The following is a 12,502-nucleotide window of genomic DNA, read 5'->3' as shown; positions in this document are numbered from 1 at the left end:
TTGTTAGCATGGTCCCTGGCATAATTTTTCCCAGGCCAAAATCACTCTCTGAAGAAATTCCCTTCATGTTTCAGGATAGACCAAAGGCTGTCTAATAGGCAGCTGGAGTACAACAACTTTGGTTTGAAGATTAGAGAGTATAGGCATAAGGATGAGAGGCAGTCTGTGCCACTCAGCTTCCAGGCATCCATCCCTACCTTTGGGAGCGAATGTAACTGATACCTAAAATACAGAAAATACATTCCCATGCAGCACCCTATTTGCTGCCTGTCATGAGAGCCCTCCTGGGTAGCACTGGAGCATGGGAAGTAGATTAATAATTTGTCAAACATTCAGGTTACAAGATAACTTAATCTTACGCAGGATTATCAATTAGTTCTGCTATGTGCTATGAAATCAGAGCAGTTCTTTTCAAATTGGGGAATTTCATAGAATTTGGGCAGAGACTTGACTTTCTTAAGATTGGCACTGAGCAAATGTTAGCTTTTTATTCTTTATGGATGGAAGTGTAAAATAAGCAAATTGTCTGAATTTCTGTTCAACTCATAGGTTTATTTTTGCTAACTTTTTTTAAAAAAGAAAGCAAATACAGGAATTTTCACTCCTTTCTGATATATTTCCTGGTTATTTTATTTTGAAAAGTGAAAATACTCTTCCCAAGTATGCTTATTCAGTTAAAAAGTAACTTGATCAGGATCCTTTGCTCACTTCTTCCTTCTTTATTTTACCTTTTCACTAAAAAATGTAGTTGAATGAAAACCTGACAGATGAGAACTAGTAACCAGAATAACGGAGATTTAAGAGAAAGACTGACACTCACAATTGTAAAATACTGCCAGCTTCTTCAATTTTTACAAAAATAGAACAGAGCAAGGACCAATTTATAAGAGAAACCTTAAAAAATACAGGCAGAAAATTATTAAGTGACCATGTATCAAAGTCCATTCTTATTCCCAACAGGAAAAACCAGATGACAAGCCAAGCTGCTTATTGTCCCAGAAATCATGCTCTGTTGTTAGTATTTGTACAATCCCTGCCTGCAATTGATGTTAAAATGATTGAGGACAAATAGTTTTCAAAGTGGAGTATGAGATGCACATGCATATAGCCCATTATTTTTGAAAGGACATGTGCACACTCCAGGACTTACATTATACTGCCAAAACTTGCCCTGTTTTTGTAGTATGTGCATTTTACTGATGTGCATGAGCTGCTACAAAGCTTAAAAAAGGGATTTTATAAATGATAAGGTTTTGCATGACCTTGGGGAAGTGACTCTTTTCCTGCCTGAAGCATGACAGCTTGGGGGTGCTGTGAACATTTTTACTCCATGTCAAGACATAGGAAGAGAGTCCTTTTTGGGGGTTCTGGGTAAGCTGACGCAGAAGATGAGCTGATATGACCAACATTGTTAGTTTTCACCTGCCTACCACCTACCTACCACTGAACACTTATTATTTAGGACAGAGATGTAGACCAAAACATATCCCTCTTCATGATGGCTATACCAACACAAAAAGTTCAAGATACCCAGCAGCTTTCTGGTTATACTTTTTATCACACTCAGCGTGAGTCTTTTGAGTCTTCACAGTCTAAATATTTCTGTTCTTTCTAGAACAAGTTTCTCTGTGCAAAATCACTTAAAAATGTGAGGAACACAGGAATATAGTCTGTACTTGTTCCACAATAAGCAAATGTTATTGCCACGGTTAGACTCCAAAGTCCCATTAAGTCTTCTTTTTTACACTTTTTGTCTGGAAATAAAAGAGATGGGTGGGGATATACTTTGTGGAGCTCCAGAGTGCCATAAATTTTCCAAACTCTTTGGGTTGAGCATTTCATCTTTATTTTGTGTGGCATCAAGCAGTGAAGCAAGTTCTGATGAGTGATATAACCAGATGCTAACTATCTCCATTTCTTTGGGAAGCAAATTCTGGACCATTTGGTTAAATAGTGCTTAGTTATCATCAAGACAAATTAGTTGTGTTCAGGGACAGTCAGTGGCAGGGCGGAAAGGGTTCAAGCATCACCACCTTGAGGAAGAAATCTTGTTGACCATGTGTGATTCATCCATCCAGGTATTTTTTGCTTATGTTTGGGTACAAATTTTGATGCATCATTACCATGCTGAATAAAAACTAAAACTAAAAAAAAAAATAGTGGGCAACAGCCAAGGGTACCAAACTGAGACTGTACCTGCCCTCAGGGCCAAGATATCTCACTCCAGCCTTAACTATCTACAACTTGTTACCATCTTGGCTAGATGTGTTGGGTGTCCCCAGCTCTGCAAGGATTCCTGTGAGACACTACTACAGTCAGGGTCCTCTGACTTTATGGAGTCCACTGCTACAGCATTATACCACTCTGCAACATCAAAATATCCAGCAATTTCAGTTATATGGCATAACTTTCACGTTTCTCTTCTCTATTTTCAGGATATAGCAAAAGAACGCCTATATCTGTCACTTGCTGCCTTCTACTAAATACTTCACAAAATCTCATTGCTAGACCTTTTCTATTGGGAACAAAAAGGTTTTAGTGCTGCATTTTGAAAGATTCTGTATTTACTAACTGATACTCTAAAAATACTGGATTTGGGCATAAGGACATTTTCCGTTTTTCTGAAATCCCCCTTGGAACTTCTGTGTATGTGCTCCAGTAGACAAAACACACTGACATGATCAGAGAGATGTAGATGAAATAATTCCTTCCTGAGCACAGTCATTCCCCATGACAGATCAGTCATTTTTTCTCCTCTGATTCAGACATGTTCAGAATAAGCCTTCTAGCAAGGCCATCTGCACAAGCCATCAGCATTTTTTCTGGGTAGCTGCTAAATCATAGAACTGAGGGGGTTTTCTAACTATTCAGCAAACTGTCCCCTAGGATTCATGGATTTCAAAAAGCAGCATAGACATGCCTCATCTGTTCCAACCTCAGACCCCCTCCCTTGTGAATAATAACTGGGATAAATATTCCACAGATTTATCTGTTCCTGAGGGCTTCTTTCAAGGAATGTAAAAGTTTCAATTAATAGAGGTTTTTTCTACAATAAAACTACAATTTCTAGAGTTCATCTTATTATATCCTCCTTTTCCCCAAACCAAAAGCAAAAGTATCTGGTTTTTTCCAGCAAAGTGTATGAAATATCGAGAGACCAAGGTAAAATTCTAAATCTAGAAATGGCAAAGTAAATCCACTACCCACTCAGACTATTCTCTTTCCTCCACACCAGGGCACTTGATTTACAACATTGGCAAACTCACTTGTACATTTTCCATAATAAAAAGATTTTCCTGTATGATGTAGTAAGTGTGGGAGTCTCAGAAGAGGGGCAGGTCTGCCTGGCTTGAGATCTCTTTTGTCGGTAGAAACTCTGTCCTCTCTGTGGCTGCTGAGAGCATTTTGAAACAACTTGCATTTCTGAGGCTTCAGTTTCCCACTGACAGTCTGGCAAGACCTACTGACAGCCACATCAGCTGCACAAAGGTGTTATCATGTACTGGGCAAACAGACAAGAGTAACAGGCAGTGTGACAGCCTCCATAGGCTCTCAAACACAGTAACTATGTTTCATAAAGCCTGATGTCATTGCTCTGTACTGCTATAGGGGTTTGGGACCAAGAATTTTCCCCTCTCCACTGCATTCCCTTCTACTGACCAACATCAGATTCAAGATCCAGCATCAGAAATCAATGCTGCAGGAACTCTACTATAACATCTGGTTATTAAGATAATATGAATCTTAAAAGCCATTCCATGGCTCACACAGGCTTTTTCTCTTTGCCAGAAATACTGACAAAGCCCAAGACGTGACTGGAGGTTCAGTTACCGTTCTTGATGCATTCTTGTAGTGGCTGGTACAGCCTCTTTCCTCCTCACTGCTGGAGAGGAGTCTGTTCAACGCTCAGTGTCACACACTATTAATATTGCATGGATCAATGGTGAAGGGAAGGAAAACTCAGCTTCTCTTTTTATTGGTTCAGCAGAACCACTTTTAGTTCCCAGCATAAGTGGGGAGACTACTCTGAGACTACTTATGTATTTGTAGAATAAGATGAATGGAATAAATGTAATAGACAGTGTTCAAAATCATTTTCATCCTCTTTTCCCTGCAGGTTTTTTTGTTCCATATGACTAATGACTAGAACTATTTGTTCACTTTTTTCATCCACAGCTGCCAATTTATTATTTATTCTCAGCCAATAATATTCAGCACAGGAAGAGGTATCTGGTTCAGATCCACAACGAAGCCCCCATCAAACACTTTATTCTCCCTGGGCCTTTATCAAGTTATCACAGCCTGTGGCTGCATTAGCTTAAAGGCAAGATAAGTCATTCACTGGGAAGTAGCTTCCAGAAATGATTTATTGCACCAGTGCCATTTTTGAACAGAATGGCCCAGACTGCATTTATTTTACCATGATTACAGGAAACATGTCAAGGTACTCGCATTTTTTAAAATCTGAGAACATATGATGGAAAACTGCTCTGGATCTGACACCAAGGAATCAAGAATGCACCAAAAGAGAGAAATTTCAGTTCTGTAACAGTCCAGTATTTTAACTGAAGAGACTGCTTGTGCACACACAGCTGCTGTGCTGAGATTTTTCTGAGTCTTGACCTGAGCCTATCTGCAGTTTGGAGCAAGAGAGATACAGACCAATTGCCTTTTTTTTTTCCTGAAACTGCAGTTGTTTGGGAGAAAGACTTAGCAAACCTGAAATTTTGACAGTTATGTTGAATCTGCAACTTTTCATCCTTTGTCACTGAACTGATGCTACTAAGCAGCCTAAAGACAAACTTGAGTATTCTTCTTCATCTAGTGAACAAAGCTGAGCTGTACGCTATTCCCTGGTGGTTCCAAGCTTGCTAGTGGGTTTCATTAGATGTTTGTGATTTTCATTCTGGTCTGACATAGTTGTAGCAGTCTTTGGTTCAGTATTTGATTTTTCTGTGCTAGCTCTTAGCCAGTCTGCTCTCTTTACTTCTGAATTTTTTTATGTTCTATGATGTATATATGCATAATTACACAGGCAGCATAATTATATTTTGGTTGATTATATGTGTCCCTTTCTTTTCTTAATCATCACAGACACCCGACAGTAATTCCCTGTTTCATTCGGGTCTGGGAGACACAGAGCAGTACTCAGCTCTCAGCTTCCATCATTCTTGGCAGCAGCTGCCTCAACATCTGATGTGCAACTGCAAGCAAAGCCCCACGCTGCTTGGTGTGTTCCTGCTCATTGCACCCTTGGCCTAATCAAGAGCTGCAAGTACAAGCCTATAAAATGATCTGTCACCAGTTTATCCAGAAAAACCTCCTGCGGGCATGGGTTTAATAAGAATACAAGGTTTCATCAGTCCAGACATGGCTTCAGTGTTCTTTTTATTTTTCTTTCTTAGCCACAACATATCCAGCTGAGATTTATGACTAGAGCTTCAAATGTGAGATTTCTGGACAATTATAATTCCCCCTCAGCTTCCCTCACCTATATTTTTCTCTACTTAACAAGAGGGAAGTTGAGGTACAGAAAAGTGCTGTAATTTGTCCAAAGGATGACAGAGGTGGAAACAGAATCAGCATCTCCTCACTCTTAGTCCCGTTCCCCAGTCCCATGGGCACACTGGTAAGTAGGTGTTCACATGCCCATAATAACTAACCCCCTAAAGTGGAATCTTTAAAGTAATTTTAAACACTGAATAAAGTGATTGATAAATTATTAAATGTTAATTAACAGTTATTTTTTTCCTATGTCAGCAGGGTAATAGCCTATTGCTTACTTTAATAGTTTGTAAATACGGGTAGTGAATCTAGATACAGAAACAGAAAATATCTGAAAAGGGAATGCAGTGAAGCACTGCTAAAACAATGTATTTCTTTGGCAGTTCCAAATCCCCATAATCTAATTATGCCTCAATAGGAGACCTGGGGAGTAGGACCAGGATAAAAGAAAATAATGGAAATAAATCAACAATTTTAACAACCTCTGTAGAGAGCAAAAAATTTGAAGCTGGTCAGTGGTATCTTTTGAAGTCAGCATGGGCTTTATTTCATGGAATCACAGAATCACAGAATCTGCTGAGTTGGGAGAGACTCACAAGGACCATCGACTCCAAACCCTAGGCCTTCACAGGACCACCCCCAAGAGTCACACCATGTGCCCGCAAATATCATCCAAATACTTCTTTGAACTCTGTCAGGCTCCTTACATGCATGCTGCCTTTGTGCCAGTTTGAGTGGTTCTCAGAAAAAATAAATTGGTGTTTTCTTGCTTCATGTTGTTATTGAGAGAATTCCTATTTCCCTTTTAAATTAAGCAGTACAGTAAATGACTTATTTTTCAGCTTTTTATGAAAAAAGTAAATACACAATTTCAGGGAGAAAGCACTTCCATGTCTTATGCCAATGCAATGATTCCTCAGGTCTCCATAGAGCAAAATTTTCTCTCACTTCACTGTTTAGCAGCTTGCAAGGTTTGCAATCCACAGTTTCCAATATGAGTTTCCAAGCACTGCAGTCAATGCCTACAAATACTTCAGTCTTGTACCAGTAGCTCAGAGCCTAAGATGTTTCAAGTCTCAAGTCTAACTCAATTACTTTCCTGGTAGTCCCCTGGATCTTTTTTGAAGCCCTTGTTAAAAACAAAGAAACAAACAAAAACCAAACCAACAAACAAACAAAAAAAAACCCTAAACCAACAAAAAACCAAAGTTGTCACATTTACTGCCTTCCACAGTGCCAAGACAATTTCAAGAGTATGTTACATTCTCCATTTAGCTGTGCAGAAATTATATATATTTCAATTTTCTTAAAGTCCTTGGGTGAAAATCCACTGTTTTGATGCTTTGTCAACATTAATTTAAACAACTTATTCTAAAGCTGTTTGACTGATGGTTTAACTGGAGATGATGGACAAATTTCTCATAAGAAAAGGAACCCTCCTAAGCTCATTTGCATGAACATTGATGAAAATAATTCATTGGCTTTTCAGCTAGAGAGTCATATTTTTTGTGCTATCCTCTAATAACTCAGTCATACATTAGCCTGTAGACTCCATGGTAGCCATCATCTTTCTGGTGCACTTGAAAAAAAGTCACCATTAGGATAAATGCTTCTAGAAATTTGTTCCCCTAATCTGTTATTTTTTCAGTCTGTCTTACAGCTTTTCATTTCCTGTGTCTGTGCTTTTAAACTTAAGTTTTTGGACAGTGTTTTCATTATTTTTAAATAGCCTCCCTTATTCCTCTGTTTTACTATTGCAGAATTTTCATGTCCCTTCACATTGCCTTCTGAGTCTTCATTATAGTGTCTATATAATCTTTATGCAAAGTATTTTAGCCTTTGAAACTGACCCTTGAAATTTAATTTTTGCATGCTTTTCCATTAATGAGTATTTTTAATGTATTCAGTGATACTTGCAAAGTTGGGGGCTTTTCGGAGTATGTCACATATACCATTTTTAATCACTGTAACAAAGAGCTTCCTCCATAGTGTCTCTGGTGCTAAGTCTTGGTGCCTTTTTCAGGAATACATCAACAGGTGTTTCCTATTTTGAGAAAAGAAAGAGTCAGAGAAAAATTTCTTCAAAACAGCAGCTGTTCATGTTTTCAAAAAATTGGTCCCTACCTCGTAGCTTCCTCATGAATCTTTACATCCTTCTTGAAAGTACTTACACTGTATCTGTGTTTGGAGGAAAACACTGAATATCACATGAATCACAGTGAAATCACAGAGGTTACCAACACTGTAGAACAGAAATGCTGAGAATCTCTATGATAACATGATTGGTGGGACTGCAGGTGCTGCTAAAGCTGTTGCTGTTCTCTAGAAAATTACGCCAAGAGAAGAAAACTTTGCAGTCTTTAAACAACATAAGATTTTGTTGCTGTTGTTACTTGAAACCACTTACAAAGCTTTTATAACATATGAAGTAATAACAAGAGGAATACTGAATATACTTTCATCTCATGATTTTTTCTCTTTTACTGGTGAAGGTTACTGATAACATCGTAGGACAGCAGAGGGGAGCAGCTACTTACTGCAGTTGTGTGCCAAGTCAACAGCCTTCATCAGTCTTGAGCTACCTGGAGGTTTTGCCAAGTTACAGGCTGAGCAGAGGTGCTAAAGCCAGAGAAAGAACTCTGCTCTGCTGGCTGTTTTTGATAGTTTTAATGGGAGCGGGATTTGACCAAGACCTAACTGCACATATTTGGGAGGAAGCAATCATCAGCATTTAGAAGAAATGGTAGCTATAAAGTTCAAGCAGTTAATAGAGATCAAATGGTGCAGGAATCTGTTTTATATCCAGGTGTATGTGGCTATCCAAGGGGTAGGGAACAGCTGTCATTCCATACAGTTACCTGCACATAACAGCTATATCAATGTTTTTAACCTTTGGCAGATTAAGAAGACAGCAGGACCAAGGTGGACAGACTTCCAGCATTGATAGCAGAGCATCCCTTCAGAGCCACGAGAAACTCCAAGATGGACGAAACAACAATTTGCTGGGACACGGCTGCACAAGAGGCTGCAGCAGCTAGTGAGCTACAATCCTATGGAGCACATGCTGACACATGGGCAGGGTGAGGGAAGGTCCTCTCTGTGCACACCTTCTCCTTCACCACATGGATCCTGGGACATCTGACCCCTCCAAAATCAGGATCCCCAGCCAAGGACAAACCCACACAGCACAGCAGCTGAGATTTTCCACATACAACTCTGCTCTTCTTTTGACTCTGCCACTGGAAAAATGACCATCAGCAGCAAAATACAATTTTTTAAGTGTGACTTTCGTTTTCGAAATCCTGGAAGAAAACTTGAAACAATTCATTGGGCAGCCTCTCAAAGATTACTGCATTCCTGGCTACTTGCAAGAGACAAACTTATATTGGGGCCAGATATATCTTGAAAGCTTTACGCTATCCCCTCTCTCTCAATTAATTAAAATGGTCCAGCTTGGAATTTTGAGAAACTGCTGGACACAGCTGTTTCTGAGCACCTGCTGTTGAGTTTATAACAGATGTACATGATGTAAATACATGAATGTAGTGTCAAATAGGCCAAACACTGGCTAATTTCATTCAAATTCCTGAAACTCATTGAAAAAGTTGCAGCCTGAGTGTATTAACACTGTTCTTTAACATCATGTGTTCTGCTTTGTAGTAAAAGATGTGACCCTGGCCAAGTCAAAGTTTTGATAGTGACTTTAGTGGATGCAGGATCAGACACATTAGTCATGTATGGTAACATGGCAAAGAAAGACCTTTCTGTTTGTAACAACAGGCTTGCTGAGGCGGAGTTGAAAAGCAGCTTAGTAAGGAAAGCTAAAAACATTAGGAATTTGCTCAGATCCATAATTAGGTGTTATAAAATGTGAAAAAGTTACATTTGTCTCTTTTTTCAGATCTATTCTGGATGACAACTATCTTGAATAGAAAGAAACATACTTTAGTCAAAATACTGCTGACACGAAGTCCTTTCTTTTTTTGAAACAGCACCCACAATTCCAAACATTTGTGGTATTTTACAAATTGTACATCCACATTTTGATAAAAAATGCATGCTAATTCTGTCCTATTGTGCTTTTATTTTGAAGGGTTACCATCTGTAAGCAAATTTCATTTCAACCTTTAAAAAAAATAAGTTATGCTTTTGGGAGTGAAAAGCATTTTATTTGTAATAATCTATTTTTACCGTATTGTTTCCATTCTATCTTTTACGAAACAAAGTTCTTTGTAATTGAATCTATTTTAAAATTTTGTTTCTCATTATATGTAATTCTGGTCATGATTTTTTCCACGAATACAGATTTTTATCGCTCCATAAAATGATATGGTGTTCCTATTAACAACAAGCAGTTTACAAAGGTATTAAGGTAAAGATTTTACATCTGTCATATGCATGGTGTTGGTCTACTTGCTTAATTTGGGCATAGACTGAAATAATCATAAAATCAAGCAAAGGAGCAGAATTTCTCTGGTCATAAGAGGACAGACTTCATTGTCTAGAATAAACTGTTTCATGTCCATCCTTTCTTATAATGACTTTTTTTTTAATTTTCTTGGCATTGGTTTCCTTTGGGAAGGACCGAAGTGGATAATATTTCACATAATTTCTGAAAACGCCTATTGTCCTGTTTCAACCAAAATTCATTATGATCTTGGGCCTTGAACTGGATCTTGATCCTGGAAAGAAAATGTTTATTTACTTGACTAATCCTATAGAAATTAATGTGACTACTCATAGGTAAATGTTTGCAGGACCCATGATGTATCAGGTTATATAGACTAGAGCCATGGAATGTTTGTAAGCAGGACCACTAATTTATTGAAATTTTCCATGTAAAGTTTTCCAGTTGGAAAAACAAGGGGGGAAAAAGGCAATTGCACATTTGCTTTACTTTCTATGATTACAGTTATTTTGAGCAAGAAGAGTTGTTGTGGGTAATTTTGTACAACATCAACCACATAGGATGTCACTATGCTACCACCTTAATTCAGGCTGGGAAGGCATTTTTGAAGTTAATGTCTCAACTTTAAAGCCCTACTGCATTTTAGTACATATTGGAGCATCTGAATCAGATGCTTTTTGGATGACGCAAAACTAGAAGATGTGTTCCAAGAGAGCACTAAGGCCATCTGCCCAGCCTTGGGCTTATAGGCCACAGAAACAGGTGAGAAAAGATCTGAAATAGAACTTCCCCAAATGTGGCTCATGCGGATGTGAGGTCGGCGCTGCCGGCCGCTCTGCTCTGCAGAGCCACTTCTGTCCTGCTGCACTGCCAGCTAATGAACACACAGCCCCCAGGAAGCCTGGATTTATAGAATGAAAAGTTTACAGAATGAAAGATCCACAGCCTTTAGAATGTAAGAAGTTCATTGGTAACTGCATTAAAAATTGGAGGAGTTTCCTGCAGATAGAATTTAATTAGCAGCAGGATTCTACCAAATATTTGCAGTCTGATCTGGCTGTTGCTGGGTGTCTTTGCCAATGTTTTACTAAGCGGTTTTTGAGAGCAGTCTGGTTATTCAATAGATTGCATCTACTTAAATATATTTGCACAGGGTATTGTGCATGAATGCAAGCTCACTCAGACACTTTAATTTCATGCTTGTTGTCACACAATCATTTCTCAAACAACTCTACTGATTGCAAAAAAGTGAAATCATGGCACCAATCAGCTTTATCCACAGTTCATGGCACTTCCACTGACTGCAAACTGTACCTTTTGCTGCATATAATTATCTGTGTCAACTTATTACACAGATGAGTGAATATCCTCAGCTATACCATGGACAAGCAATATTGAATCAAAGAATCACAGAATGGTTCGGGTTGGAAGGGATCTTTAAAGATCATCCAGTCCAAATCCCTGGCAATGAGCAGGGACATCTTCAACTAGATCAGGTTGCTCAGAGCCCCATCCAATCTGGCTTTGAATATTTCCAGGGATGGGGCATCCACCACCTCTCTGGGACACCTACACTCTTATTTCATTTCTTCTTTTGACCATCATAGCTGTAAGGATCTGGAATGTCATGGGAAGCCATGAAAATTGTTCAGAAGAGTACAAATAGAAGTCATTCTGATTAGTATGTGATTTGTGAGGACAGAACACATACTACAAGAAAAGTCACACACCTGAGAAATGTTTGGCTGGGACTTGTCTCCCTTAACTTGAGACATAAGAAAAACAAGTTAGCCAGATCCAGGCTCAAAAATAAAGATGAAAAAGGAAAACAAAAAAGCTTTTAAGATGTGGTGCACTTTCCCTGTCTTGACTGTCCCTTTTAGCAGATGGTTCTCTCTGTAGCTCTGCCTTCATGGAGTACAACATCAGTGTGCACAGCTCAGATGTGGGCATGCACATCGTGCATTGACATTAAGTCAGACGAATCATGTTTGTGATGGCACAGAAAACTTGTGGACATGCAGTCTAATCCTTATGAAAAAATGGGAACATTTCTGATCATTTCAATGGGAGTAAGAGAGATTTAAAGTTTTCATGCCTACATGCAAAAGTGGTATGACATAAACAAGAAATTACACAAACATACTCTTGCCTTGCTTTCCAGCAGAAATGGAAACAGGGAAGGGAATCTAAATAAGACATAGAAGGTTTTTACAAAATACTCAGTGATATGGAGGAGAAAAAGAAAGAGGGGCAGTCATAAAACCAAAAGAAACTCCTTGGGACTCATTTATTCCATACAGCTTTATTGTCTTGCAAAAGCAGCCAGTGATCTTAACTCCCAAAGTCTCATATGGTTTCTCCAAGTCATTTCAAGGATAAAAATATTTTTTTTCATTTCTGTTCCAAGGAGGAGGGAAAGAAGTCTAACACAGCTGGAAAAGCAGTTTGCTTCTACCACAGTTTATTACAGTGCCTCTTCCTCTGTGGTGCTGCAGTCCTGATCACACATGCGTGTTCCCACAGCATCAGTCGGCATTAAACTCTGCCAGATTTACCTTCTGTTCAGTTTGCTCCTTCTACATTGTG

General features: G+C 38.8%; 1 protein-coding gene across 1 annotated transcript in view; it reads left to right on the top strand.

Annotated features, from left to right (window-relative positions):
* Positions 1–10,030, top strand: part of STK32B (serine/threonine kinase 32B) — a 167,457-nt gene extending 157,427 nt beyond the window's left edge. The window contains exon 12 of the mRNA XM_027686608.1: positions 8,405–10,030. Within this exon, the coding sequence (XP_027542409.1) occupies positions 8,405–8,543 (139 nt within the window). The 3' untranslated portion in view covers positions 8,544–10,030. The remainder of the gene's footprint in view (positions 1–8,404) is intronic.
* The last annotated feature ends 2,472 nt before the right edge of the window (positions 10,031–12,502 follow it).

This window comes from Neopelma chrysocephalum, unplaced genomic scaffold, assembly GCF_003984885.1.
Source record: "Neopelma chrysocephalum unplaced genomic scaffold, ASM398488v2 Primary Assembly neopelma1_71, whole genome shotgun sequence".
NCBI lineage: Eukaryota > Metazoa > Chordata > Aves > Passeriformes > Pipridae > Neopelma > Neopelma chrysocephalum.
The sequence above is the reverse complement of the archived record's forward strand: the minus strand, read 5'-3'. Positions and strand labels throughout refer to the sequence as shown.